The sequence below is a fragment of the Trachymyrmex septentrionalis genome, unplaced genomic scaffold (assembly GCF_001594115.1).
Source record: "Trachymyrmex septentrionalis isolate Tsep2-gDNA-1 unplaced genomic scaffold, Tsep1.0 scaffold108, whole genome shotgun sequence".
Taxonomy (NCBI): domain Eukaryota; kingdom Metazoa; phylum Arthropoda; class Insecta; order Hymenoptera; family Formicidae; genus Trachymyrmex; species Trachymyrmex septentrionalis.
Window position 1 is genome coordinate 258,155 of NW_017304207.1, and position 26,486 is coordinate 284,640.

General features: G+C 35.0%; 5 protein-coding genes across 8 annotated transcripts in view; 2 read left to right on the top strand and 3 right to left on the bottom strand.

Annotated features, from left to right (window-relative positions):
* Window positions 1-341: 341 nt before the first annotated feature.
* LOC108747957 (small subunit processome component 20 homolog) lies at window positions 342-9,921 on the bottom strand. The gene is made up of 8 exons (XM_018485865.1): window positions 9,779-9,921; window positions 9,425-9,705; window positions 3,937-9,096; window positions 3,572-3,827; window positions 1,493-3,176; window positions 974-1,404; window positions 624-893; window positions 342-488 (listed from the first exon to the last, which is right to left on the bottom strand). Exons 1-8 carry the CDS (start codon window positions 9,821-9,823, stop codon window positions 342-344), a joined length of 8,274 nt encoding a protein of 2,757 aa, XP_018341367.1. The 5' UTR covers window positions 9,824-9,921.
* Window positions 9,922-10,164: 243 nt separating this feature from the next.
* Window positions 10,165-15,124, top strand: LOC108748029 (protein brunelleschi). Of its 2 annotated transcripts, XM_018485994.1 has the most exons (13): window positions 10,165-10,313; window positions 10,374-11,294; window positions 11,459-11,732; window positions 11,809-12,007; window positions 12,215-12,426; window positions 12,500-12,698; window positions 12,775-13,189; window positions 13,273-13,493; window positions 13,610-13,967; window positions 14,089-14,245; window positions 14,327-14,504; window positions 14,578-14,801; window positions 14,881-15,124. In XM_018485994.1, the coding sequence occupies exons 2-13, from the start codon at window positions 10,408-10,410 to the stop codon at window positions 15,070-15,072; spliced, it is 3,516 nt and encodes a 1,171-aa protein (XP_018341496.1). In that variant the 5' UTR covers window positions 10,165-10,313; window positions 10,374-10,407; the 3' UTR covers window positions 15,073-15,124. The 2 variants fall into 2 exon arrangements, with proteins under 2 accessions (XP_018341496.1, XP_018341488.1); XM_018485986.1 differs by having other exon boundaries at window positions 10,165-11,294.
* A 149-nt stretch (window positions 15,125-15,273) lies between these two features.
* LOC108747515 (ATP-dependent DNA helicase PIF1) lies at window positions 15,274-17,317 on the bottom strand. 2 transcript variants are annotated; one of them, XM_018485077.1, is made up of 2 exons: window positions 17,250-17,317; window positions 15,274-17,156 (listed from the first exon to the last, which is right to left on the bottom strand). In XM_018485077.1, the coding sequence occupies exon 2, from the start codon at window positions 17,140-17,142 to the stop codon at window positions 15,274-15,276; it is 1,869 nt and encodes a 622-aa protein (XP_018340579.1). In that variant the 5' UTR covers window positions 17,143-17,156; window positions 17,250-17,317. The 2 variants fall into 2 exon arrangements, with proteins under 2 accessions (XP_018340579.1, XP_018340569.1); XM_018485067.1 differs by having other exon boundaries at window positions 15,274-17,170; window positions 17,250-17,291.
* A 3,044-nt stretch (window positions 17,318-20,361) lies between these two features.
* Window positions 20,362-21,618, top strand: LOC108747501 (UPF0553 protein C9orf64 homolog). Its single transcript, XM_018485025.1, has one exon. The coding sequence runs from the start codon at window positions 20,428-20,430 to the stop codon at window positions 21,436-21,438; it is 1,011 nt and encodes a 336-aa protein (XP_018340527.1). The 5' UTR covers window positions 20,362-20,427; the 3' UTR covers window positions 21,439-21,618.
* A 730-nt stretch (window positions 21,619-22,348) lies between these two features.
* LOC108747935 (cleavage and polyadenylation specificity factor subunit 5) overlaps window positions 22,349-26,486 on the bottom strand; it is a 6,581-nt gene continuing 2,443 nt past the window's right edge. Inside the window, exons 2-6 of one of the 2 annotated variants that reach the window (XM_018485845.1) lie at window positions 23,944-24,144; window positions 23,802-23,865; window positions 22,731-22,896; window positions 22,541-22,655; window positions 22,349-22,450 (exon numbers count right to left, since the gene is read on the bottom strand). In XM_018485845.1, the coding sequence (XP_018341347.1) occupies window positions 22,429-22,450; window positions 22,541-22,655; window positions 22,731-22,896; window positions 23,802-23,865; window positions 23,944-24,144 (568 nt within the window). In that variant the 3' untranslated portion in view covers window positions 22,349-22,428. Of the gene's footprint in view, window positions 22,451-22,540; window positions 22,897-23,801; window positions 23,866-23,943; window positions 24,145-26,486 lie in introns of both variants that reach the window. The other variant, XM_018485839.1, reaches the window with a different exon arrangement.

The window sequence follows — 26,486 nt, forward strand, 5'->3', positions numbered from 1 at the left end:
ATCGCTATCGCTATTGCCTCGCATTGTGTTTAGAGCCTTAGATACACATACTATTTGTATAAATTTACAAAAAAAATTATGCTTTATAAAATTTATTTACAAGTAACGCTTTTTAGGCTTTTACGAGTATTATTTTTAAAGATACCAGAAAGTTTGTGGATTATCACTGCGTTTTTATTTACAAGTGCTTATATACTTTCATAAATTTTTAAAGAAATAAATAGTTGATAAACTATTTAATTTATATACATATTACGTCGCTTATATAAATATTTATTAATCATGTATACGTAAATTGTATTAAAATTTTATTTATATATCTAAGTTATATTACATTATAATTATAAATCATCTAGATCTACTTTCTTTTTACGTTTTTTTGCTGTTTTGTTTCCTTTCAAACTGTCTAGCTTTCTTTTTTTAGCCTCCTTCTTCTTTTGTTGTTTAGCTAGTTTACGTTTAGCCGCTAGCTCAGGATCAGTCACAAACTGACATAAAAAAAAATTATGTATATACAAATTTTTTGAACATTTATATATTAACAAAGTTCGACAAGTTTATAAATTTGAATATTCTATAGTACAAAAATTAACAAAAATGTAAAATGATAAAAATAAATTTACCTGTTGCGCACGAACTTTTCTTCTTTCTGCTTTCTTAATGTCTAACTTTTGTTGTACTCGATTTAGTAACTTGACATATTCTTCATTTCCTATGGACTTTTTAATGATAGTAGCTACTTCTTTTGCAAGCTGACGTAATTCAGCGTTCGTTTCTTCTGTCGTAGTCATCTCCCGTACCAATGGAGACATAATATTAAAAAGTATCGCGTTCAGATATTCAATAGGTACTGTAGTTACTACACCCGCAATAAACTTAAACATTGCAGTTCTCTGAAAATATATTATTTTCGTGGTTTATTTTCTGATATGACAATTTCAGATTCATAATACGTTCTTACAACTTTTCTTACCACTGATGTTGATTTGGGAGCTTGCGTTATTTCTATATTAACAACTTTTCTCAATCTCCTGATAAGCCAAAGAAAAGATAAGTTATTGCTATTTTCCATTTTATTTCTATCATCTTCCTTATTTTTTGCAACAGATCCTGTAATTGATTTTAACATCTTTGCGATAAAGATTAGATTTTTCACAACTTGATCTGCTAACTGTTCAAATGTCATGTCTGGATAAAGTTGAGCCACTAAATCCAGAATCAAACTCTTTACAGTTTCAACAGGCTTCGAATACATGTAACCTTCATATATTTTATCATTATCTGGATTATTTATAAGTTCCACGATTTTATCAACGTCAAGAGTAGTCAAAATAAAACCGATCATTTGTGCTGCTGCTAATCGAACCCATAAATGTGGATGTGCCAACAAAGATTGACTATATTCTAAAATAAAGTATAAAGATACAATATTTATTGAAAAAAAAAAAAAAAAAAAAAAGATTTTTCAATGTTTTAACAAAAACTAACTTACCAGCAAAAGAGTTAATGAAATCTTTGTATTTTTCATCCGTAAGGAAAGATGTATAATGTGCTATCTTTAATAGCAGTTGTAACACTTGAATTAAATGATGATCTTTTGTTCTTTCTTCCTTTAAATTGGAATCTTTCTGTAAGTTTGTCGTATTATCTAATTCCATGTATTTTCCGAATTCGGCATTGTCAGAAGTTGAAATATTTGTGTGAAACTGTTTTAATAACAATGGTAAAACTTGAGGTAATCGCGAATCGAAATCGTTTTTTTCAACAGTCACGAATATGCCGCATAACTGTGCCGCTAATGTCCGGTATCTTATGGAATCATTTAGCCACTGAAGGGGCCACTTGTCAAATAGCTTATTTCTATCATTATAGGATATCCGCATAAGCATTTCCTTTATACATTTTGCACAAAGTTTGCGGCAGGCTGGGTCGTCATCGTCTATTAATCTTGCACCAGTCATTACAAATATGATTTCAGACCTTACAGTTAGCGTCTTCAATGGGAATCCTGTGACAATGGTATGAATCATTTCTAGTGCGCTCAGCCGACCCGGTTGCATTTCGTAACTCAACTGAGTGAGATAGAAATATATATGTTTGTCCAAATGCTTGCCAAGTGGATAACCCATGAGATAAGAATAGAACAAAGAACGTGATTGCAATTTAACGTGCTCTAGCTCCGAGGTAATACTCAGCATTGCTACTTTCTCCATGACAGTGTACATTTCTGGGATAATCATTTTTCGATGTATTATAGCCTTGAGTAAGGTAAACGCGGTAGCGTGCTTATCGCTGTCGTGTAAATCTTGTTCCGCGTATAAAATAAGAATCTTCAGCTGATCGGCATTAATGCTGAAGTATTTTACATCACGAACGACCACGGACATACATTTGAATGTGGCCATTACAAGATCGAAGTTATCTCCTTTACTTAATCCTGCAGCAGCGTACTTATGCAAAATGACGAACATGGAATCACAGATGTCCGATATCGATGCGTGCATCGATTCTAGGTCCATTTTTAGCATCCAATTTAAGCATTGTAATGCTACAGTGCATAGCTTGACATGATGAGACTTTAAACAATTACTTAAAACTGACACAAATGGTTCTAGATAACATTTGTATTCCATTCCGGAGACTTTGTCCCGTTTCAACAATATATGATACAATTTCAGGCCGAATTCTATCATTACATGAACGTTGGCGTGTTTGGTAGTTTTTGCAGTAACTTTAATACCCATCCTGTTTTTAGGTTCTAGTGATATAAGAAAATAATTCGATCGTTGCATCAAAGTTTTCGTTTCTATTCTTCGCTCATCTTCCGCAAGCTTTTTACTTTTCTTTTCAGGTATAAGGTCTGGTATGCTTTCCGAAATAATACCGTAAAGAAATATGAGCATTTGTTCCAAGGGTATATAAGTATTATCCGCCAATCCCAGAGTTACGTTTCGGAGGCATTCCATAATCTTATGTATCGTTTTATGCGAGTGCGTCTTTATTAATACTTCTTTCAATGGCAAAATTAGGTCTACTAAACAAGATTCTGTTATAAACTCCGCTAAGATATGGAAAATATCAAAGCTCTTAGTACTCTTTGCTTCCGATACATTTTTTATAATACCCGCTATCTCCTTTTCTTCCGCGGTTAATCCAAATAAATCAACTTTGCACACCTGAAGATAATTATTTGAAGATATACAAAGTATTTAAATCAAATTTTAAGTGTTTAATTAAATTTTATCAATATATTGCATTAATTCTTATCATGAGAATACATTATATGTATAAACATAGGTTCTGTCAATGTATTCTTTCAAGATTCCAGACTTAAAAAATGTTTCTAATATTCAAATAAGTTGTCGAGAATGCAAATATTATTTAATATTGCTTGAATATTAGTAAAGAAAAACAGAATTATAGTTAAATATCAAGTAATATGATGTATGCTAGGGGGATACACGATATTACAAATAATACAAATTATATTATATCAATAACTTTTATAATACAATTAATAAAATATATTGGCAAAGTTTGTACGGTCAAATATTTCAGAAATAATACTTACAGACAAAATGCTTTGTAAATTATTATTAATATCCATTTTCTGGTAATAAGGCTTCAGCGCGAATAAAATAGCCTGTACTGTGTATGCGAGAACGTGCACTTGAAAACCTTTCGTTAACAATGTATTAAGTTCCTTCAAAAGATAATGAAGGTACTTCGGTCCTAAAGTTATCATGATTTTCTGTAGTATCTCGCGAGTCGCACGTCGAACCGATTCCATACGTGATTTGAGGAATGTACACAGTTTCATAAAAATTCTTAAAAAAATGCATTAGAAATTGAAAAAATTATATGTTACGTAAACGAAATAATCTTCGAACATATAAAAGAATGCAAAATATCTTTATAATGCTATGGCGTACTTACCCTGGCAGATTTGTATCCAAAAGATTCTCAGGCATTTTCTGCAGCAACTTAACAAACGCGAGAGCAATGGGGACTCTCAGTAAATCATCCTCCTCTGTCTCGGAAGCGATCTTCTTCTTGTTGATTTTATGATTACTCTCTTGCCGAGTTCTCCCCACGATGGATCGATGCAAATGAGGCAACAAGCCGTTCGATATACTGAACACTACTTTCTTTGCACCATATTGAGAAAGTAGCGTTTGCCTTTCAATTATTGGCAAGTCTTCCTTTATCGCTTCTTTATCCTTCTCTATTATTTCTTCAATATTTTCAACGTTGTCGTCATTTAATGCTTCCTCTAATTTTTCCTCATCTCCTTCTTCCGTGTTTTCAAGATTCTCATTTTCTTTGGTCGTTTCATTAGTTTCTTTCTTTTCAGTGATAAAAGCAGCGTTGTCTTCGGTTCCTGTCACTTTGGTTTGCGTAATTTTTTCTGCTGGTTTGTACTTTGAAAGATTGTAATGGAAAGAGTCTAATATTATTACTACTATCCTAACGACTTGCTTTTGGAACTCTGTGGAATTCCTTAATTTGCCTAAATAATATTTTAAAATAATTTCATAGTGGTGCCACGGTAACAGTCTGCACACTATTCCGACAGTCTCGATAGCAGCATCAACGAGACTGTTCTTATGAATAAAAGTCTCATTGCATAAATACAATGAGCAGAGAGGAAGAATGAATTGCGTCAACGTTTTAGGACTAAATGGCTTTCGCAATGTCTTAGCGAGTGTGCAGAATTTTAGTAAGGCGCGAGCCCTTCTGTAGAGTTGTAGATGTTGCATGTTCTCGAAGAAATCGACTTCGGGGTCGGCTCGATTGGCAAGTAGGGACAAGTCTCGTAAAACGGGATGCACGTCCGCGCATTCCAGAGCCATGTGTCCTAAAAACGCTATTGATTGAAGGCGAACAGCTTCGTTCTTGCTCGTAATACCCTTCCTCGTAAGCGCCAAGATAGTGTCGTCCATTAAGTAACGCCTGTTCAGAACATTATTTTGGTGTTCTCTTGCCAATTTCGCTCCGACAAGCTTCAGGCACTGGCCGGAGCAATCTCGCATCGCCAAATCCGATTCGGTTTTCAAAAAGTAAAAACAATTGTGTATTACAGTCACGCCAAATTCCAATGTGATCGCATTCTTCCCAATTCTGTCGCTGATCAACTCAAAAGCGTCCAGTCTCTTTTGGAAGTTCGGTTGATCGACCCATCTGTGATCCCATGCATTAAGCTCAATCAGAACTTCGCAATCCCGGATCATTTCCTCACGACGGTCTTCCATAGATCTCTCAGCAATGGTCCGGTACAGCTGCAGAAGAGTCTTGCGAGCGGGTACGTCCGATACGAGGCCAATCAACGGCGCAATGGAACGCAGGTGAATCTCCGGCTTATTTACAATTTTTATGAGGTTCGTGATGGTCATCAGCAGTCCTATAACGGCTTCCTCGTTATTACCAGATGCAGCCTTCCTGATTAACACTGGTATTATCAACTTCAATACTATATCGCACGTCTCGGCATCCGTGACAAATTCGGAGATTCGCGACAGTATGGTCAGCTCGATCTTATTTATATTCTTATTGGACCTTCTAAGTCTATCTCTGATAAATTCCAGAACGTGAGGAACGTGCGGCAGAAGTATAGCGGAGCCGTAATTGACCCCGTTTGAAAGTATCTTCTCTTCCACTTCGAGCATATTAGTGAGTATCGGAGTTAACGGTAGAAACTGCGCGTCCACCTGCATCGCGTCTTCGTTGGATTTTCCGTAATCCTGCAGAGTCAGCATCTTCTCGATCATCTCCAGAATGGCATTGATGACGGATTGGTGTGTCTTGGGATTCGACAGGAGTTGCACGATGTAAGGGAGAGGAGTGATCGACTTGTTGTCCTCCTGATACTTGGCAAACAACGGATAGTATCGCGAGTTCTGGCTCCATGCCATAAACAGCTTCAGCAAAGCCGTAGGACTGTGTATACCCTCGATAGGCAATTTCTGCAACAAGGGAAATATCGCGACGTGATAGACTGCGTCCATCTCGTGTCGTTTCCAGTCATAGTTCTCAAAGTGTGTAAAGAATCTAGCCAGTATACCGACGCAACTTGTCCTCACATTCTTGATCATTGACAAGTATCCCGGGTAAACCTCCCCCGATCTCCGGAGAATTCCATTCACCTCAGCCAAGATGCAGATTAGTATCCTGAGCAAACAGGGCAGTAACTTCTTCGACATTTTCCCGCCAAATTGTTCTATTACTATCGCCAATAGATTCACGGCACTCTGCATACGTTTAGGTGGCATAACGTTATTCAGATCGATGGTATCGATGATGGTCTCAGCATATTTTTTCAAATCGAATGTCTCATCCATTTCCAGAGATACATATGACTTGAAAGGTCTGAATGCCATTTTTATGAATATGATCATCTCGTCCTCTTGTACACCGCCTAGAAAGCGCAATATGATTTTTCTCCGTGTAAATCCACCGGTTTTTCCACCGGTCCTCATGCCGGTCTTCATAATCATTTTGGCGTAAATAATTTTCATTATGATCGGCATGAGATTTTCGCGATGTTCTTCTTCTATCATATTGCTTTCCCGGTCCAGCTTGAAACGCGTGAGTTCACTCTTATAATTCTTCTCATTTATTAGACCATACAAGGACTCCTTGTATGGCAAAAGGTACTTGTACTTGTATGCAAAGAGACAATTCAGAGCGGCTCTCTGTATGTCGAGATTTCTCGAAGAAATCAAGTCTAGATAGATTTGATGCATCTCCGCTTCTCTATGCATCATTTTCGGATTCTGCACTTTATCGAATATCTCCATCTGAGCGAGTAAAAGTTTCACCTTGTAATTTTTTTTCATCACATCCACTTGCGCAACTTTTATCTCATCACGCTCTTCATCACTTTCGTTCTCGTCGTCCGTATTATCTGCGTCGATTAATTCCTTACGTTTTTCAACATTGCAATATTTGCCCTCGTCGGAATTAGATCTAAAAAAATTTGCATTTACGAAATCAATGAATAATCCGGTTAAATCTCTATTTTTCGTCTCGGCGTAATGTGAGAAATGTGCCATACATTTCCAGAGGAGGATCCTATAATTTTCAAAATCAGGCTTATCATCGTGTTTTTCTATCAACATCTCCAACGACGAAATCACATAGCAATCAAACGACGGTTTCCGTTCAATCTTCGGTACTTTGTTACATGTTAACTCGGACAGAAATGTTGGCCAGAACTGTGGGCATTCCTTGTTGCCATAACTAGCTATAATTAGACTCACAGGTTGCCAAAGCAGAGAAAAATTTATGTACAAATTGCCCATCAAGCAACGTAACGGAAATTCGTAATACTTAGGATTTAAATTAGCTATCGCATGACTCTGAAATCCTAAAGCTTGCAAATGTAATAACTTACTCCGATAGTTTTGTATCGTCACGGATTCAGATTCCACTAAATATACAAGCTCCATAGCACTTTTTCCATCAGACATCTTAAGAGGTTCACCAGGTCTTTTCAGATCTTCGACTTTAGAAAATAAGGAATATAAGTGTGCCACGATCATTCGAATATTGCTATAAGGTGAACTAAATTTCTTCTCTATTTTGTCGTTTAATTTGTTAAACAACGCTAAATTTATATAATCTGAGTGATGCTGCGACGCAGCAAAATACGTCATACAGAGATCTATCGCATTTAAGATATATGTATTGTCATAATGTTTGTTAATTAAATCAACTATTTTTATATCAGATTTTATTAAAAACTCGTGGAGAATGCTTGGCTCTGACACATGGATTAACGATTCCAGCGTTAATAAAAATATAAAAGCGGTTTTATTAATGTCCGCAGTGCCATCTGCATCACCATTCAATATCTTTTTATATAAAAATAACAAGCCATTTTTCAACATATTCATAAGTTCCTCATGCAACGGGTTCAAATGTGGTAAAATTACCAAAATTCTCAGTGCATCAAGCGAAACAGTATCAGTAGATAATGTTTTCAATTCTAGTAAGAGGTAATCAATTTCAATATTTCGTATATCTAAAATGTATTTTCTCCATTTGTCCAAAGTTATACCACTGAAACAGGGTGTTGCTTTCGTGAGAATTACTTTAGCAAGCAGAAGCAGTAGCTTATTGTCAAATCCAATAGATATACTGCGTTGCATTACATAAGGCAATACCAAAACTTCGAACGAAGAGTAGTGTATTAAATTTTCAACAGAGGAGTATAATAATTCCATGTCATTCACCGTCAAAATTTTCAGTACTAATTGACTCGAGTCCTCCTGCATTAACTTGACGTTGGATGCCAAGAGAATAGCTACGGATACATTGATAACTTCTTGCAAAATATTATTATCTTCATTCAATCTGTCCATCATGATGGTGAACCTTTTTATCACAGATACAGCGTCAATTAAGAACCTTCCATTTTTACAGCTGATAATACTATGTATAAGACGCAGGAATAGAACTAAAGTGTGTTTCTTCTCAGAGAATTTTAACAACTGTTTTGACTTTTCAACAAACGTGTCTATTATTTTTAGTATAACATTCCACATGATATTGCATTTTTGTGGATGTATGTTTTGCAATATACACGTTATAATTTCCCGTAGTACTTCGTAAGTAAGCGTTTTATCAATGGTCTCGTCTTGCAGAGCGTTGAAATAAAACAGTAACATCTGTTCGCCGCAGGAATGGAACTGCCCTGGAGTACCAGATATAACTTCAAACAATAATTTTGCACAACCCGATATTCCATTTTCCTTGGCATTTTTATTTCTATCCTCCAAAATATGTAATACCAGTTTCAGAAAAGAATCTTTATCCTTGATCTTGCGAACTACAAATGCAAAACTTTCGGCAGCAAACCTGTTTATATAAACTGGCTGTGTGTCAGCTAACAATGGTAGCAACAGGGGCATCACAGTTTTTATATTTCTTGTCAAATATCGCCATAGAAATTTAAACAAATATGCCAAAGTGGTAAATGTATACTCTATCTGTTCAGCGTCTTTCGTTTGCAGCAAGCAGATTATTTCGGATAGAAATTCTGGGAAATAATCGTAAAACTCTTTCTGAAGATCTCTCGCTACAGCAATTATTAATCTATAAGAAACCGAGAATAGAAATAATAACAAAACAATCTGTTCATGCATTTATCCATATGTATCTAGGTCTGTTCTTTTTAATTAAGAATCTGTTACAGTTTTTGAAACAAGGTGAAAATTACAAAAGTGAGTACATTTATAACTTCACTCAACATTCAGTAAACTTACTTTTATAATTTTTATCTAATTTCAATCATAAGAAGCCTGAACTTTTTGTACCAAACTTCTTCAGCTTTTTTCTTTTTTTCTCCGTGAAGAGAAAAGGAGGAAAGATAAACTGTACAAGAAATTCAACTGAAAGAACAGACCTTCGGTATGCTACTTACTCCAGGATCGGTTGCAGGAACAAAGGATCTCGTTTCCTCAGATACAACATAAGCGTATCGATCACATGCTGCTTCTTGTGAAGCAATTGGGGCAACGTGATGATGTCTCGCACTTCCTTTCTGAAGGCGGTGTAACCGTCCGTTAGGTTGAGTACGTTCCATTTCAGTAGTGTCTCGTGAAAATAAGTCTCAATCTCCTCGGCCTCGTCCTCATTCCGATGTGTTACACGGTGAAAGACATCGACGTCGATTTCCGTTATCCTCTCGGAGAATGGCTTGAACTGCGGAAGAAAAGCCGGTTCCAGAGCCACATGCGAATAACTTAACCTTACGCTCTCTGTCGACTTTACTCACCCGAAAGACATTCACTTCTTTATGGCGGATTGGCTTGTTCTTCATTCTAATGGATTGTCTTGACGCACGTAAATAAAAATCAATACATTATTTATCTCATCTAAATTAAGAATTACATCAAAGAAACCAAATTGCAGTTTTGTGTCCACATCCCACGACCCACGTGCAAATCAAACTTTAAAGAGAATGCTAGCGCCTCCATGTACATAAAGTGTAATTGGAACTACTCACAAATGTACTGGCAAATATTTTCGGCTGATAACACATCGACGGACTTCGACTCGTCCTGTGTTACCTACGTTGTTTGGTTCTATTCCGTGCTATGTCTACGAATGCCTCCTCACCTCATCTCTGTTGTCTACTTACTATACTCCATCAAGCTTGCCGCCAATGTGACAAACTGTCAATGTTGTTATGAACAAATCTTATTTTCATACTACAAGTTTGAAACACGGCGTGTTCTCGTTCTCGCCCTACCCGACGACAACGTGGAAAAATGACAGGATCTGTGATCGGACTGAAGAGTGTGGTCTAGGTATTAATTGTAAGGTATACCTTCGAACAAATCAATGACATAAATGCGCTCGGCTATCAGCGTTATCCTGTCGAGTCCGGTGCCCGACAACAAGATGTCCCATCCCGATTACGAGCAGACCGCCCACGATCACGCCGCCCTGCTGCTGCTGCTGAGGCCAGTCGGCACGCAGATCAAACCGAAGACGGTCAGTAGGTTATGTGAGCGGATCGTCAAAGCTGGCAGCAGGTTTTCCGTATCCGACTCCAGCGGTGGCACCCGAGAGATCCTCGCCCGATTCGTCAGGGAACATCCCGTGGAAAACAATGACTGGGGAGATTTTCAGACACATAGGAGACTCCTAGGTTTGATCACATTTGGCAAGTATGACAATCAGACGGAGTTGAATGAGCTGTGCAGATTACACGAGACTCTGAAGGTGAAGTACAGCAGTACCCTGTATGATTCACGAGCCATCCTCTTTGGTTCCCTTGAATCAAACGGCCGTCATGAACCGCCACCAGGCTATACTACGCCCAGCAACTTCAAAACGCGGGCGATATTCTATACAGATGAAGCATGTCCTGATCTCGAGACACAAACAGCTGAGTATCTCAATTTTCTATTCTGGATCCTGGAATCGAAAAGATTAGAGCGATCCAGAGAGAAGATAGATCGTGTCTCTCTTCTGTTAGCTCCATTTGAAAAGAAAGATTTTATTGGGTTAGACCTCGAATCCAGAAATAATAAAAAAAGATGTGTGGGCCGTATGACAAAGCATTTGGGAGATCTGTGTCTTCAAGCTGGACTTCCAGCTGATGCCCTGAATAATTATAATTCTGCAGCCAACATTCTGCAGGCTGTCAACGACTGGCTGTGGCTAGGAGCAGCATATGAAGGTCTCTGTGCTGCTTCGGTCTTGGTTCTTTATCCTAATATGTGTCGAAGTCTTCCATTGCAAAGAAATTCTTCCTTACAAGAGGGAAGTCCAAGTAAGCAGAGGTATGAATAATTTCTGATCAAAGAATTATATAATACAAAACAAAATGATCTTTTTTTATAAGTTATTATATATATAGTTAAAATGTTAAAGCATCTATGCTTTTATTAGAAGATCTGGTTTAAGAATATCGAAATTAATGAATTAATCATTTATCATTTTATAGACGAGGATCACAAGCTCTTACAGTTTTACCAGCTCCACCTAGTATAGACGTGGTAAAGGCCAGCATGCCACATATTTTACTACCTGAGGAAATATCTAAGAAATATCGTGACGCTATAGTACATTATAGTAAATACCAATACGCAGGTATAATTGAAACTGAAGCTAGTTTCAAAGCTACAAGAATCTCAATAGAACAGAACTGCACCTTACAAGCTGCATCATATTTAAATAATGTTGTATTGATTAATTTGCCTCTCAGCGAGCAAGAAAAAGTATGTAATATTAAGATAACGCAGGAAATTTCAACATATAAAACTTATCAAGGTGCTATATAAATCAATATTTCAGATTGATCGATTTACTACATTATCAAATCTATATACGAGCTTTGGTTTTGATAGAAAAGCGTCATTCTGTTTACGATTGGCCGCCACTCGTCATGTATCCCAAAATAATCCTAATCCGGACTGGCAACAATGTTATAATTTGATGTTGCAAGCTACATCTGGATTTAAATTATCTTTAGATCCTGTTGATATGCCACCAGGTAACTGCAATGATTTGATATAAATTCATATAATTTTATATTTTATATTTTCCTGTTTACTTTTTTACAATACATATTTTTTTAAATAAATATATAAATGTATGTTAAATTTTTTTCCAAATAATGTTAATGAAATACTTTCTAATATTATTTTATTTTTTGTTTCGATTGTTTTGTGATATTTAAAATTATATTGTTTTCTTATAGATGGACAAAGAGGATGGCCAGCCATACAGATCCAAATAATAAATGAACTTGTTGCTGCTGCAAATCGAATGGGTAATCCGGCACTTGCTACAAGACATTTAACGTTTTTGCTCCAGACAATGTACAATCATCTAACGCTTACCGAACGGAAAGATATTGCACTACAATTACAAAATGTATCTCAACAGTGCGAGGGTGCACCAGTCCCCCTAGTATGTTAAAAAAAAAATTATAATGTATAATTATATGTGTCTCGCATATATAAAATAATGTCTTTTGTGACAGGTTTTAGATTCTGGTACCGTCATACCACCGGCTAATTTATTAAATATACCAAAAACAAAATTGTTTACTTTGAAAAACATGCAGCCACACTTACAGCCTCAAAAAATAGAAAGAGTAAAAGAAGATCATGGTCCATTTTTATTTACGCCAATTAACTTCGGGTCACTAGAGCGCAAGAATACTTCAAAGAGTAAAGTTGGTACGTGTATAGCAAAACGTTGATTATTACTATTAATAGTTTAATATCTCTAAGAATAAATTTTTTGTTATAACAGATTATTTGTGGGTGGAAGGAGATATCTGTGAAGTGTCAATGCAGCTCATAAATCCTTTACCATTTGAATTACACGTATCTAACATGAGACTTTTGACAAATGGCATAGTATTTGAATCGATACCAGAGAGTATTAATCTGCCTGCTGAATCTGGTCCGATTGCGGTTACGTTAGCAGGTAGACCTAAGGAAGTTGGAGATTTAGAATTACTTGGATTTAGCACTCACACATTAGGAGTTAAATCTAACTGTAGATTGAGATACATGGAGGGTATGTTACATCCTCAATATACTGTCGAAGTCATTCCAGCCTTACCAAGAATCGATGTCGCGACTAGTTTGCCTCAAACTGCCAGTTTCAGTTCTGGTGACAATATAGTTACTAGCGCAAGTATATCACTCTATGGCGGTGAGAGGTTTGTGTCTACTATAAGCACTATATAATTTTTTTTGATCAATATATAATTTTTATGCAAAATGATTTCGCTTACATTTACAGCGCTGAATGTACCGTGACAATAACAAATGCTGGGCAAGTTCCTATTGAAATGATTGAGTTATCAGTACAGTCTGCTTTGGATGCTCTAACTGAAAGTAAAATTTTTAAATGGAGTGATGAGAATCTGATGACACAGTTGCCTTTACAACCTGGCAGTAGTGCAAGTCTTACCTTATATCTATATGCAGCAACGGATTTTATAGCACCTTCAATTAGAAATGGTAATATAATTAATTATATTTTGTGTGTGTGCGCGCGCGCGCGCGCGTACGTGCGTGTATAGTAGCACAATTTTTTTAATTTAGTGCCTTCTATTTTTTTCTCAAAAACTTTTCAGATGTTACTAGCAGTACCTGCCTTAGTCAACCAAGCAGTTTGTCACATTCAGGCTATAGTTCTTTACCATCTAGGCTTAGTTCTCCGTCTCATCATACGAAAAGACAATCCGAGCTGACTTCTTCTTTTAGATCAGGAATAAGTTCACATTCTGGTCATTCTTCCTTAGCAAGCACGCGATTGTCGAAACTTGCAGTACCTTTACATGCATCTAACATTATTGAAGGTCAATTAAGAATTAAATACTCAGGAGGTGCAGGCTTAATAAATGGTTATTGCAGAGTTTCATCTGTTTTTATAACCATTGAGATGCTACCTAGTGTACAGATTACTAACTGGGATGTATTGCCGGCTGAAACGTAAGTTACAAAAAAAACGCAATGTTTCGTATAAAATAATTTATTTCTATAATTTATATTTTATATATATATATAAAATATATATTTTGTCTATAAATATTTTCTCCCTGACAATTTTTAGACCAGTGCAATTTTATCTTGTGTTGGACGTATCAAATATGACGAATCATGAAATGGAATTACACTATACGCAAAATAAATGTATATATATGGAAGGTAAAGAACCATGCAGAATTCCTGTTCCAGTTGACCGATGTCCACTTAATAAATTATCTATGGTAATAATGGAAATATCGCCTATTTAAAGACATACTGAAACGTAATGTAAGACATACTATTTTATTATTTTGCGCTTATAGTTAAATGGTGCTGGTGATACAAGTGAACTCCAAAAAATATGTGCCGAACATATAGCTTCATTGGTTGATCTGCGCTGGCAATTATTAGGCACTGAATCGACAGGGAAAGCTACTCTCTCTGGTATTACTCTAACTCAAGATATGTTGGATCTAGTGAGAATGAGTCCTCTACAATGGGGTGCGTAAATACTGTTTACTATAAGTATGTGTATAATAAAGTATGTGTACTTAAAATTACTAACATTTTCCAGAAATAACTATCAACGATATTATTGTAAAAGCACAAGAAGAACTGTCGTGTGCTTTGGGTGAATGCATCAGCGTTGGTGTGGGAGTGTGCAATGCTTTGGAACATCCTCTGAGTGATCTTACATTGTCTATTAATTTCTATCAGGACCATCATAACGGCGTTAACAATTATCAATTAGAAACAAGGTTATCCATAGCTGGAGCAAATAAAGTCATGCTGCCTACTGTAAGTCACACTTTTCGTAAATGCAATGTGTAGTTGTATACGCACGTCTTACATTCCCTATTTTATTATGAAATAACAGTTACAGGAATATGGCAGAGCCTATCATGAATGTCGCGTAGTATTTTTCACTTCTGGTCAGTACAAAATAGATATTCAATGCAGCAGTAAAGAATCCGCTCCAAACTCTCCGATACTTTATTCGGAGCTTATAAATGCAGGACATACATGGCGTTATATACCGCCTATTGAAATAACTGTCGACGATTATTAATACTGATATAAATATAAATCACCATCATCAGTAAATTGTAATATTTGTAAAAAAAAACCGTATTAATTATATATGTAAAAATAAAGAAGATATTTACTGTAATAAAATTAATAATTGTTATATAATTTTTATTGCGTGTGTTAATATAAATTGTTTACTTCCAACAATTTATATATGTATAGACTATAAAAAATATAAATATTATCTTTTACTTCTTTCCAACTTTACTTTCTTACCCAGAGGAATCATTTCCATCTCTTGTAAATTCCTCCTAAACTTTTTATAAAATTCTAGTACAGCTGTATTAGCCCATACCTGTTGGCTATTAAAATCTAAGACACGTAAACTCTGTAAGCTCTGAGCTCTTGAAAGTGCTACATAAGATTGACCAGCATCAAATACTCTCGACAAGCACATTTCCACACAATCTAAAGTTAAACCTTGACTTTTGTGAATTGAAAAGGCCCATGCTAACTTTAAAGGAATCTGTTTTCGATGTATAACAGCACCAGAACTAGTTTTGATAGCCCATTTTTCCATCTTTGCTTCATAATGTGTTCCTGAGCGCAAGTTAACTATCGGTATATCATTTTTAAAATCAATAACGACACCTCGAGCACCATTCACTAATCCACTATTAACATTTATATTTTTCATTAGCATAACTTGAGCGCCAACTTTCAATATTAATTTGCTAGGTATAGGCAGCTGCTGATCCAACATAGATGTCGCAGAACTATCAGAATCTAATGCTGTATATACTTTACTCTCACCTTTAAGTTCATTCAACTGAAATTCGTTGATCTCATCGGCCTCTTTTACATGAGAACATAATCTAGTTGCTAATATGCCATTACTTTCAATTTTTTGTTTTGCAGTTTCCTTTAAAATATCAACAATATCATCCGTAATTCTACCTATCCTAATACTATTTAATATTTTTACGAATGCCTCGTCCTTTTGCCGATGGACAATTCGCAATTCAAAATTAAAGTGAACACACTTTTGCCAAGCCTCGCTTTGAAAGCAAAATTTTGCTTTGTCATTAGTTTTAGAAACAGGAGGTAATTGAAAGAAGTCACCACACAAAATTAATTGTATTCCTCCGAAAGGTCTTTCTGTCCTACGCACGTGTCTTGCCACTTCCTCAATCTTGTCAAAAAAATCACCATCTACCATAGAAACTTCGTCTATCACTAAATGTTTTGTTTTCCTCCAAGTTGAAGCTGAAGCTGGACGAGAGGCCAATTGGATGCATCTCTCCTTGGTGCCAGTGCCCACACCAATGCCAGCAAACTTATGCAATGTAATTCCACCTATGTGGCAGGCTGCTACTCCAGTGCTTGCTGTAGCCATTGTTACATCTGGAGGAAGAGCTGAGATTATTTTCTTTAACAGAAATGACTTTCCAGTGCCTGCGCTACCGGTGAAAAACACGTTCTTTCCACTAAGTACTGCATTTAAGACTTGAGTCTGTTCCTCTGTTAGTTCTCCTGTGGTAGGATTCTTATACAGTTTTTTTGCTGCGGATACTTTAGGACTATCGTCGCTGAAATATTTTCGCTTCCTGACTACGCTCGGCGATGGAGTGGTGACCGTTGCACGTGATACAGCCATAGCTTTTTCCTTAGCTCTGTTGACCTCTGCATTACTAGCCGGGCTAATATCCTCAGCACCACCTGGCTGTATATTTGCAAAGAGTTTCTCCCGCAAGGGATCTTTCACAGTCGTTACTTGTTGGCCTGTCAGCTTGATAAATATAGTCTTTAAAAAATTAATCAGCTGAGAAGAAGGTGCATTCGACAGAAACAACGTACAGTTCTGTTCCTTGAACTTGATAGAAGCCTTTCCCTCGGTCATAAATTTATTAAATACCGATATACCTTTCAAAGGTAGCTTCGCGAGTACGTTCGCTTTTTCGGCGCGTACCTCTACGAGCATCTTGCGCTGACGATCTCGAATTATACGTAGCGACGCTGTTCTGTGAGTTACTTTTCTCAGAATAGCTCCTTGCGCGTTCAACCATTCCAGGATAATGGTGCAAGTTAACGAGCAACCATCGGAATCCATGTCCTCACAAGTACCTGTAGTCGTAGTCCTAGTAAAGCAGAGTTGGCTTGATAAAAATGCAACAATTTTAATGATAAACACAATATTTTGCAGAAATTTATTCTCACCTGTTCACGACATTAATACGAGCAAGCAGCGTAAAATCATGTAAAATGACGAACGACAAATGGTAATAATAAACTGGAAAGCGCGCGTAACATGCGGCAGAATGCATAACTTTAGAAATTATAGGGACCTAATAAACGATATTTTCTTTCTAGATATAACTAGAGAATGAGTTTTCTTGAGCTGCGTTCGGATTTCCACCTGGGTTCTCCCCAGATGTTATGTCATCCTGTTGTTTATCAAACGATAAACAAGGATGATATGACCGAGAAACACCCGGGTGGAAATTCGAACGCAGCCTTGATAATAGGTGCGTTGCAAGAAATCCTCAAATATTTTTGCACTATCAATCATGAAACTTGATCCTTAGGATGGAAGTGGAAAGTGAAAAATTTCTCCATTAATTTCAATGGTAAAAATTTTTACTTTTTATCCTAGGGATAAAGTTTCATGATTGATATTCTTAAATAAGATAAGGTCTGTTCGCGTTGCTTGCACTTTTAACACATTTTCGCTTTCTCTCTTTTTAAGGCAAAAAATTTGTATCTATCTCATTTTAAGTGCAAAAATACTTGGGGATTTCATACAATGTGAACAGACCTATAGATACATATTTTGCCTTAAAAAGAGAGAAAGCAAAGATGTCGAATCACAGACTTCCATTATAACACTAGACTCCCCACTTTTCCTGTTGTTAGATAATATGTATTAATTATGGCACACGTGCATTGTAAAACCGCGTATGCACAGAACACCATATTTACATATTTTTATATACTCGAAGAAGTTATATAAGGTATGTTCGCGTTGCATGCTCTGACATGCTCTAAAATGTTTCTATTACAGCATTTACTTACTCTAATGGTCATTCTACAATAAGCCATTAGTCATAAATCAGAAGTTAGAAGTTAGAAATTGACGACTGTGATTGGTCAATTTCCAGCTTCTGATTTATGACTAATATATAGCTTATTTAGAAAGTGTGTAACGTGCTCGTTGAAGTGAGTAGAAGCTATAACAAAAGTACATTGGAGCATGCGACGCAAACAAACCTAATTACACAAAGAATAAACAAAATTAGACTTATTCAATGCGTTTTTGCAATGAAAGAATCTGAAATAATCTGAAATAAATAGTGGTGCACGTGGTTTGTAACAGTTTATGAAAAGTAAAAGTTAGATCGCCATAACATCTCCTTGTATAATTAAGAACCAATCACAGAGAAGCTGGTCACGTGATCTATTGATATCTCTTTTCTATACATGACGGTTTTCCATTGCGCATTTACTGCGCGCAGGCAACACTTTTATAAGGAAAAGTGGGGAGATTCGCCCGGATCTTCATACGCACAATAGCGAGTTTGACACAGAGTGCTGATTTGTGAAAAGTCAGTTGTGAGAGTAAAATTTACTCCTATCGTCCGTTTTTTACCAATCAACGTTCGGTGTTAGAGCCCTGTTGCCCGTATGAGAATCCAGGTTTACTGAGGGAAGCGTTCTTTTTCTTTAGTGAAAAGTTCCAGTAAAAATTCGTACGCGAATTTAAATTATATTTTTACTGCAATTTTTTACTAGAGAAAAAGAACGTTTCTCTCAGTAACACAACATGATGGCTATTGGATACTATATTGGAAATCAGCAATGAGAACACACCCATAGTTTTTAACATGAGGTCAAACTGCTTAAATTGATAATCTTATAATTAGCTCATTTTCTTCGGAAGATCTATCGCTGCTGTTTTCGTTCAAAATTTATTGACAATTTAGTACGTTTATTCATGTCTGTTTACACCAGTCTACTGCAAAGTTATTCCGAAATACGACATTAAGCCCATGGCACATACAAAGACGTAAGGTCGTAATACGTAAGCAGTAAAGAAATCATAATGCATGCAATAGTGGATTAAGAAGTAGGCGTAGAAATCAACCAATGATAGTTAATTATCCTTCTCACATTCGACTATGATTGATTGATTTCTACGCCTACTCCTTAATCCATTATTGCTACTGCCCATTGTAGACGACGCATAATGCATGGTCTACAACGAGCAGTAGCAGATTAAAGAATAAGTGTAGAAATCGACCAATCATAGTCGAATGTGAGAAGAATAATTAACTATCATTGGTTGATTTCTACGCCTACTTCTTAATCCACTATTGCTATAGACCATACATAAGATTGGATTCGCTACTGGCCTTACGGTCTCTATCATGATTGGGCAATTCGCTTATGCATGGTCCACAATGGATAGTAGTGGATTAAGGAGTAAGCGTAGAAATCGACCAATCATAGTTGATTATTTTTTTACATTCAACTATGATTGGTCGATTTCTATGCCTATTCCTTAATCAATTACTGTTACTGCCCATTGTAGATCATGCATTATTGATTACGTCTTACGGTCTTACGTTTTTGTATATGCTATGGACATTAGTGCTGGCAGAACCACCATAATTTTGGAACGGCTGCGACAGTGCACTGTAACGTCATGATGGTTGCACTGCCAATAAAAAGGAAACACACCCTAAAACATTTTTAGGAACTTCAAGTAATGTGACAGACCTATTGTCACTTTTTACGTCATTTTTACGTTAAATAAGTTCTATATATATATATATATATATTATATATATGTACACATATACATATATTTATTTATTTATATATGCTTTTCAACTTTGCATCCATTTGATGTATAATAATTAATTAACAATAAGGGCCGATTGTTCCACCTTTTGATAAATTTTACCTGTTGGGCAAGATTACCCAATCACATGTATGGATTGTCTGATTTACCTTATAGGTAAAATTTACGAAAAGGTGGAACAACCGGGCCTAAAAATCTTACAGAAGTATAATTCGTGTAACTGCAATTAATATATAAAAACAATAACGAGGTTGGAAATGACAAAAATATAAACCAATATTCGACATCGATCATCCATCTATATCGAATCTATTTCTGTCTGCGTCCAGAATGTTATCAGATATATGTTATATCTCGCTGATAAAACACCTGGAAGAGCGCGAAATCAATTAGTTAAAAATCGCACCCCAATCGCTTTGGAATATTCGTTGATAGTATCTTGACTAGAACATTTTGGAGTAAGCAAACTGTTATTAACAATCATTCGAAGTATCTAGAGCTAAATATCAGTTAGTCAGCAAGTTTTTTGACATCATGATCCTGATGCCAACAGAGTCTGCGAAGCTAGTCGCCTTCTTGGCGAAGGATGTATTCATCGAGCAAATAGGTGTAAAAAAATTGGCATTGGCGGTCCTTGATGGTTTAAAAAGCGGTAAGATCAACAAGAGCAATTTCTCACAAATCAAATTCCACCCCAAGCCCGACGATTCCAGGGCGGTGGACTGGATATTCGTGCTGGATACGTTGAACTTCTCATTTTGGACCGAGACGGGTACGAAAAAATGGAATGTCAATGGAGAGACCGGCTACTTTGCGTTCTGTGCCGCTGTCAGCCGAGCCATTGACGAAGGAAAACCTATGTGGGATCCCAAGTATTATTCACAGATAACGCAACAAGATGCAGACATCATTTTTCGAGGTGATAACGAAGTCAAAATGCCACTTATACACGACAGAATTAAGGGCCTGCATGAGGCTGGAAAGGTTCTGTTGGAAAAGTATAAAGGCACGTTTGTGGAATGTATCAAGTCGTGTAAAGGCTCCGCGGAAAAGCTGCTTCAACTGATTGTCAACGAATTTGAGTCATACCGAGATGAGGCTTATTACGAAGGGCATAGGATCAGCCTTTACAAGAGAGCTCAGATATTGATCGGCGACATCTGGGCCTGTTTCGAGGGACGCGGGCTCGGCGAATTCCACGATATCGATAGCATCGCAATGTTCGCCGATTACCGTATCCCTCAAGTGCTTGTACATTATGGTACTATGCGCTACAGTGACTCGCTCATGAGCAAGTTGAAATCCGACGAACCATTGAAACAGGGCAGCAGGGAGGAGGTTGAGATACGTGCCTGCTCAATCGAGGCGGTCGAGCAGGTACGCGACGAGGTGCAAAGATTGATCGCTGACGATTCGAAATTGGGCCTGAATCCATTAGATGTTAATGCGATCGTTATCGATCATTATCTGTGGGACTATCGGCGAGAGTATGCGCAAGAATTGGAGCACATACCATTCCACAAAACAAGAACCATTTACTATTAGTTACTAGAGGATTGCGCAAAATGCAAAAATATCGCCTAAATGGAAAAATTAGGAAGTTTCATATATCAAATTCCAAAAAAACCTAATTACATTTGTTCCTTCAATATTTAGCTATATTTTATTATATTTTGTATTGTGTATAAAATGCGAGAGAAAATGAAATAAAGTTGATTGTATGTTCCACGATTAAGTTCTTTCCAACATTATATACAAAAACTTATTAGATAATTATTGATAAAATATTAAGATATCACATATTGCGATGTGATATTATATAAGATAAGAATATAAGATAGAAAGACAATTTACTATAACAATAATATGTTTGATGAAGATATTTATATGAATTATATTTTTCAAATATTGTTACAAGTTATTTAATTACCAAATTATTTTATTAAGCTGTCTTCTGTTTTTTTTTTGTAACAGTTTTTTTTATAACAGGAATAAAAATTAATAAATTGCAAATTACTGATATACTATAATTATTTTATATTTTATCATAATTTTATTATGGAAGTATTTTTAGGACTTAGCAGAAAAATACATTGTTCATGTCTACATTTTCTTATAATATTAGTCGTATAATTGTTACTTTTGAAAAATCAATTTTTTGAAATGATTAATACAATTTAATTGCATACATTGAGAAATAAAGCTAATAAAAATCTATATGTACATTTTAACATGGCCCAAATGGACTGTATCTCTTACATATGTATGATATTATAGATACAAAAACAAAATATAGAAATTTACATTTCTATCGTTTAGATATACTCGTATGAATTATGGAATGAGATTATATAATTATATAAAAAAAATATTAATTAAAAATGGTTTAATTCGCAATATGCATCATATACAGATCAGAAATTTCTTTCAAATATCATTGCAATCATTTCGTACATGCATGTGGCTATTTATTAAGTTTATAATAGATTTCATTAAATTAAATAGAATTTCAGTTTTGTTCTTCTAATTCTAGTTTCACATGTAGATGAAATTAAACCTGAAATACAAAAATAGATGCAATTTGTGATACGTTGCGCCTACATCATCAAAATGTGCATCACGTAAAAAGATTTTTTTAAATACATACCTGCACAAAGATTGTGGTAGAGATGAGATTATAGGACCGTAACCTTGTGAGTTATCATATAATTCAAATAAAGGTGCAGCGACTAACTTATAATTCTTCGGTACAGCAAAGAGAGCTAAATATAAAAATAACAAGAGAGTAAATGTATTTATGAGATTAACATGCCGAAACTTTCGATTTGTTGTTATACCTTTCTCTTGCAACTGTACGAGAAATAGTCTCTTGTGTTCTTTCGGTTTTGTAATATGTGGCGGCACGTACGGATATTGAGGTGGTTCAAAGTTCGGACGCCACCAGTTTCCTATTGTATCTTCTATAACCCATTCTTGCTTCACTCCGTCCTGTCGTCCAAAGGTCTAGAAAGCAATCCCATTTGCTGTTTAACATTGTACTATATTGAGTCTCAAGTAAACTATGATGAAAATAAAATACATTCTTCTTTTGTCAGTCTACTAAGAACATGGTTGCACAATATTTATTATATTTTGAGACATTTGCGGCGATCACCTAATAGCATCAATTCTAACAATATTCAGGTTTATCGATGATTGACATGTAGTTATAAGTCTCTTTAGAATAAAAAAAAAACTGATATAGATATTCAAGAACACATGTACATTTTCTTTCACCTATGGTATCAATATAGTGTTCATATGAATACCTAATTAAATAAAATACGTTATATGTGCTAATAGTTTTAGTAAAAAATATAACAGAGATCATACAAATCTCAAGTTTATTAATTGTCTTGTGATCTGACAATTGCGAATGAATTCGTAGGCCTACATATTATGCCGATCAGATAATTTTCTCTTACAATAAAATTCTAAACCCTATTCGGTATATAATCGGTTTTCTGAGCTTATAAATTTAAAAAATTCGCGATATTTATATACATTCTTCTTGTCACTATTTTACATTCTTGCATTTTATCTTGTCTCTTCTGTGTTTCTCTCTGTGCTAACACATACATTATCGAAATAAGAACAATGTTCTTAGCCAACCAGATACAATAACGTGCGATATCTTTCAACATCGAAGTGTCCGGGCATGCAGCACGCCAAAAGTACAAAATATTATAAGAATAAAAGAACAAGCCCCTATGTGGAGCTACAGGCCCGGTTACATGAGTTCTACAAACGTTTGCAGGGTTTATACAATAATCATGATGTTTATAGAGACAATGTTACAATCTAACGATATAAAAGTGCCACTCCTAGCCAGCCTGTAAGGCAGCGTAAGGCGTCGTGTTAACTGTTACCTCTGTAAGGAGCCGTTTTAGGCCCTCTACCTCATCTTCTCCTGTATTGAGTTCTCCGCCAGGTCTGGAATAATAAAAAGGAAATGTCATTAAAATGAATAATTTTTTTATGATACGTAATTTATAAATTCTCGAAACTTACAATTTGAAGAATGTTGTGCCAAGTTGCAGAAGAAGAACGTGAGGAAGTCCATGCTCATGTACCAATAAGACACCTTCTACGCTTCTCCGCATGCCGATCTTGTCGAATTCATCTCTCATGCGCTGAAACCTTGCTGGTACTGATGGATCTTTCTCGAAGAGTGGCTCTTTTGTTCCAAATGTATAGTTTGTCAAAGGATATCTATGATAAATGAGTTGTATTCTTTTGTTAGGCTCCTGTATATGTTTAACTAATCCATCAGTAATTAAATCCAGTTTCTTCAAATACAGCTTGATGCGATATTACAATATTTAATTACAGAAACTACATAAATATGCACAATGTAACAATTTAAATTTTCTCGCTATTTTCATATTTCAATATTAGCAGTATTTGTTTTTTTTTTAATTTAAGCAATAATATATGTATAAACAGAGTGGTCCTTATTTTTCGATTTTTCGAATTTTTTCTGTTTTATTCCCTAGAATAATTCTACAAAAAAATACAATCCACAAAAAAATAATTTCTGTAAAATTTTAGCTTGGTCGGATATTAGCAATTCATGCCTCTGGCTCGCTAAACATTTGAGTGTTGTTATATTATGCTATTAGCATTGATTTTTATAACGTATTTTCCATAAAATACGGCTTATAGAGCTTTCCTTTTTTTCAATATATGTGTCTTGCTTTTCTACATCATTTGAGACTCCATACGTTTCATTTAGAGCTACTTCGATTAACTCTGATAAATTTTAATCGTTAAGTGAAATGACAAATGCGATTGATCAATTTTAATGGATTAACCATCAATAAAATTTAATCGGAGTTGGTCGAAGTGACTCTTAAACAATTAGGTGAACTGCTAATGTCTGAAAAATGAGAAAAGGAGTTATTGCATTGTTTGCTTATTTAAGCTTAGAAAAAATTGATCTATGGGCTAAAAAAGTGTTGGTAGTATGTTCAAAGGCGAAATTAGTTTAAAATATGATAAATTTCATATTTTTATTAATAAAGCGATTTTTTTATATTTTATATTACATAATAATTAATAATTATATTATAATCATAATTATTAGTCATTAGCACCACCTTGAATAATTTCAAGTTACTAAAACAAAAAAATCTATGAAACTTTAATTCAATTCACTAAAAGAAAATCGTATTCGTAGTTATTTTGAATTTTATGAATTGTTAAATTTGAAAATCACTCATTATTAAGAAATCCGTTACACTATTGTCATTATTTCTATACATTTCTTTTTTAACAAAGTAAGATTTTCTCTTAGGTATCATTAAACTTTGTTAAACAGTAAATAAAGATAAAATACCTGGATGGCATTGAAGTGAGAATTTAAACATAGCTTTCAGAAAGGATTCCACACGTTTTTATTCAATAAGATAAGATCCCTCTAGGACGGGATCCCCTGGAAGAGGATCTTATATTGTTTGAATAAAAAACATGTAGAATTTCTTTCGAGGATCATGTTCAGATTCCCATTCAAGTGTCATTCAGTACCCTGACTCTATAATTCTTAACAACAGTGTCAATATTGTTATACTGTCGTTGCATAGGTATTTTAAATCGTAAAAAGTTGCATAGCGACAGTATGTCGATACCGAACTGTCGTTAGAAGTTACAGAATCAATAGATGTCATTTTATCCTTGTTGTTCACTAAATGTTAAGCAAGTATAAAATAATATTTAGGAGACACTTAAGTGGAAATCTGAACATAATCCTAGGAAGGAATCATATATATGATTAAATTGAACTAAAGTTTCATATTATACAGATTTTTTTTTAGTGACTTGGAATTATTCAAGATAATACCAATGACTAATAATTACGATTATAGTATAATTATTAATTATTATGTAATATAAAATGTAAAAAAATCGCTTTATTAATAAAAATATGGAATTCATCCTGTTTTAAACTAATTTTGTCCTCAAACATATTACCAACACTTTTTTAGCCCATGGGTAAAATTTTTCTAGTTTAAATAGACAAAAAATGTAACTATTTTTCTCATTTTTCAGACATTAACAATCTAATTGTTTAAATAAGACGTATCTTATTAAATATTACAAGATTAAATATTATAAGACGGTTAAATAAGACGAGGTCTCAAACGATACAGAAAAGTAAGACACACGCACGCATGCAAGAGACAAAAATCATTAATTTTTTTCTTTTGCAGAATTTTTTATTAACTTTTAGTACTACACTTCCTTATTTTTACCAACATGAGAAAATATGATATTAAAAAATTCTGAAAAAAATTCTGGAAAAATTCTCAGAACTTTATGAGAAGAAAATAAACAATTTTTGTCTCTTGCATGCTGTTTTTCTGTAAAGTTGATAATATTTGAGTAAAAAATTATTAAAAATCAATATTTAGCGATTAATAATTAATATCTCGTTAACTGTTGCGAAAATTGCAAAATGGTAAAGAACTTTTCGATTCAGTTTAGTCCACTCTATGTACACAAAAACGGTTGGCAAAAACTTACGGGACACCCTGTATGTATATATATATATATAA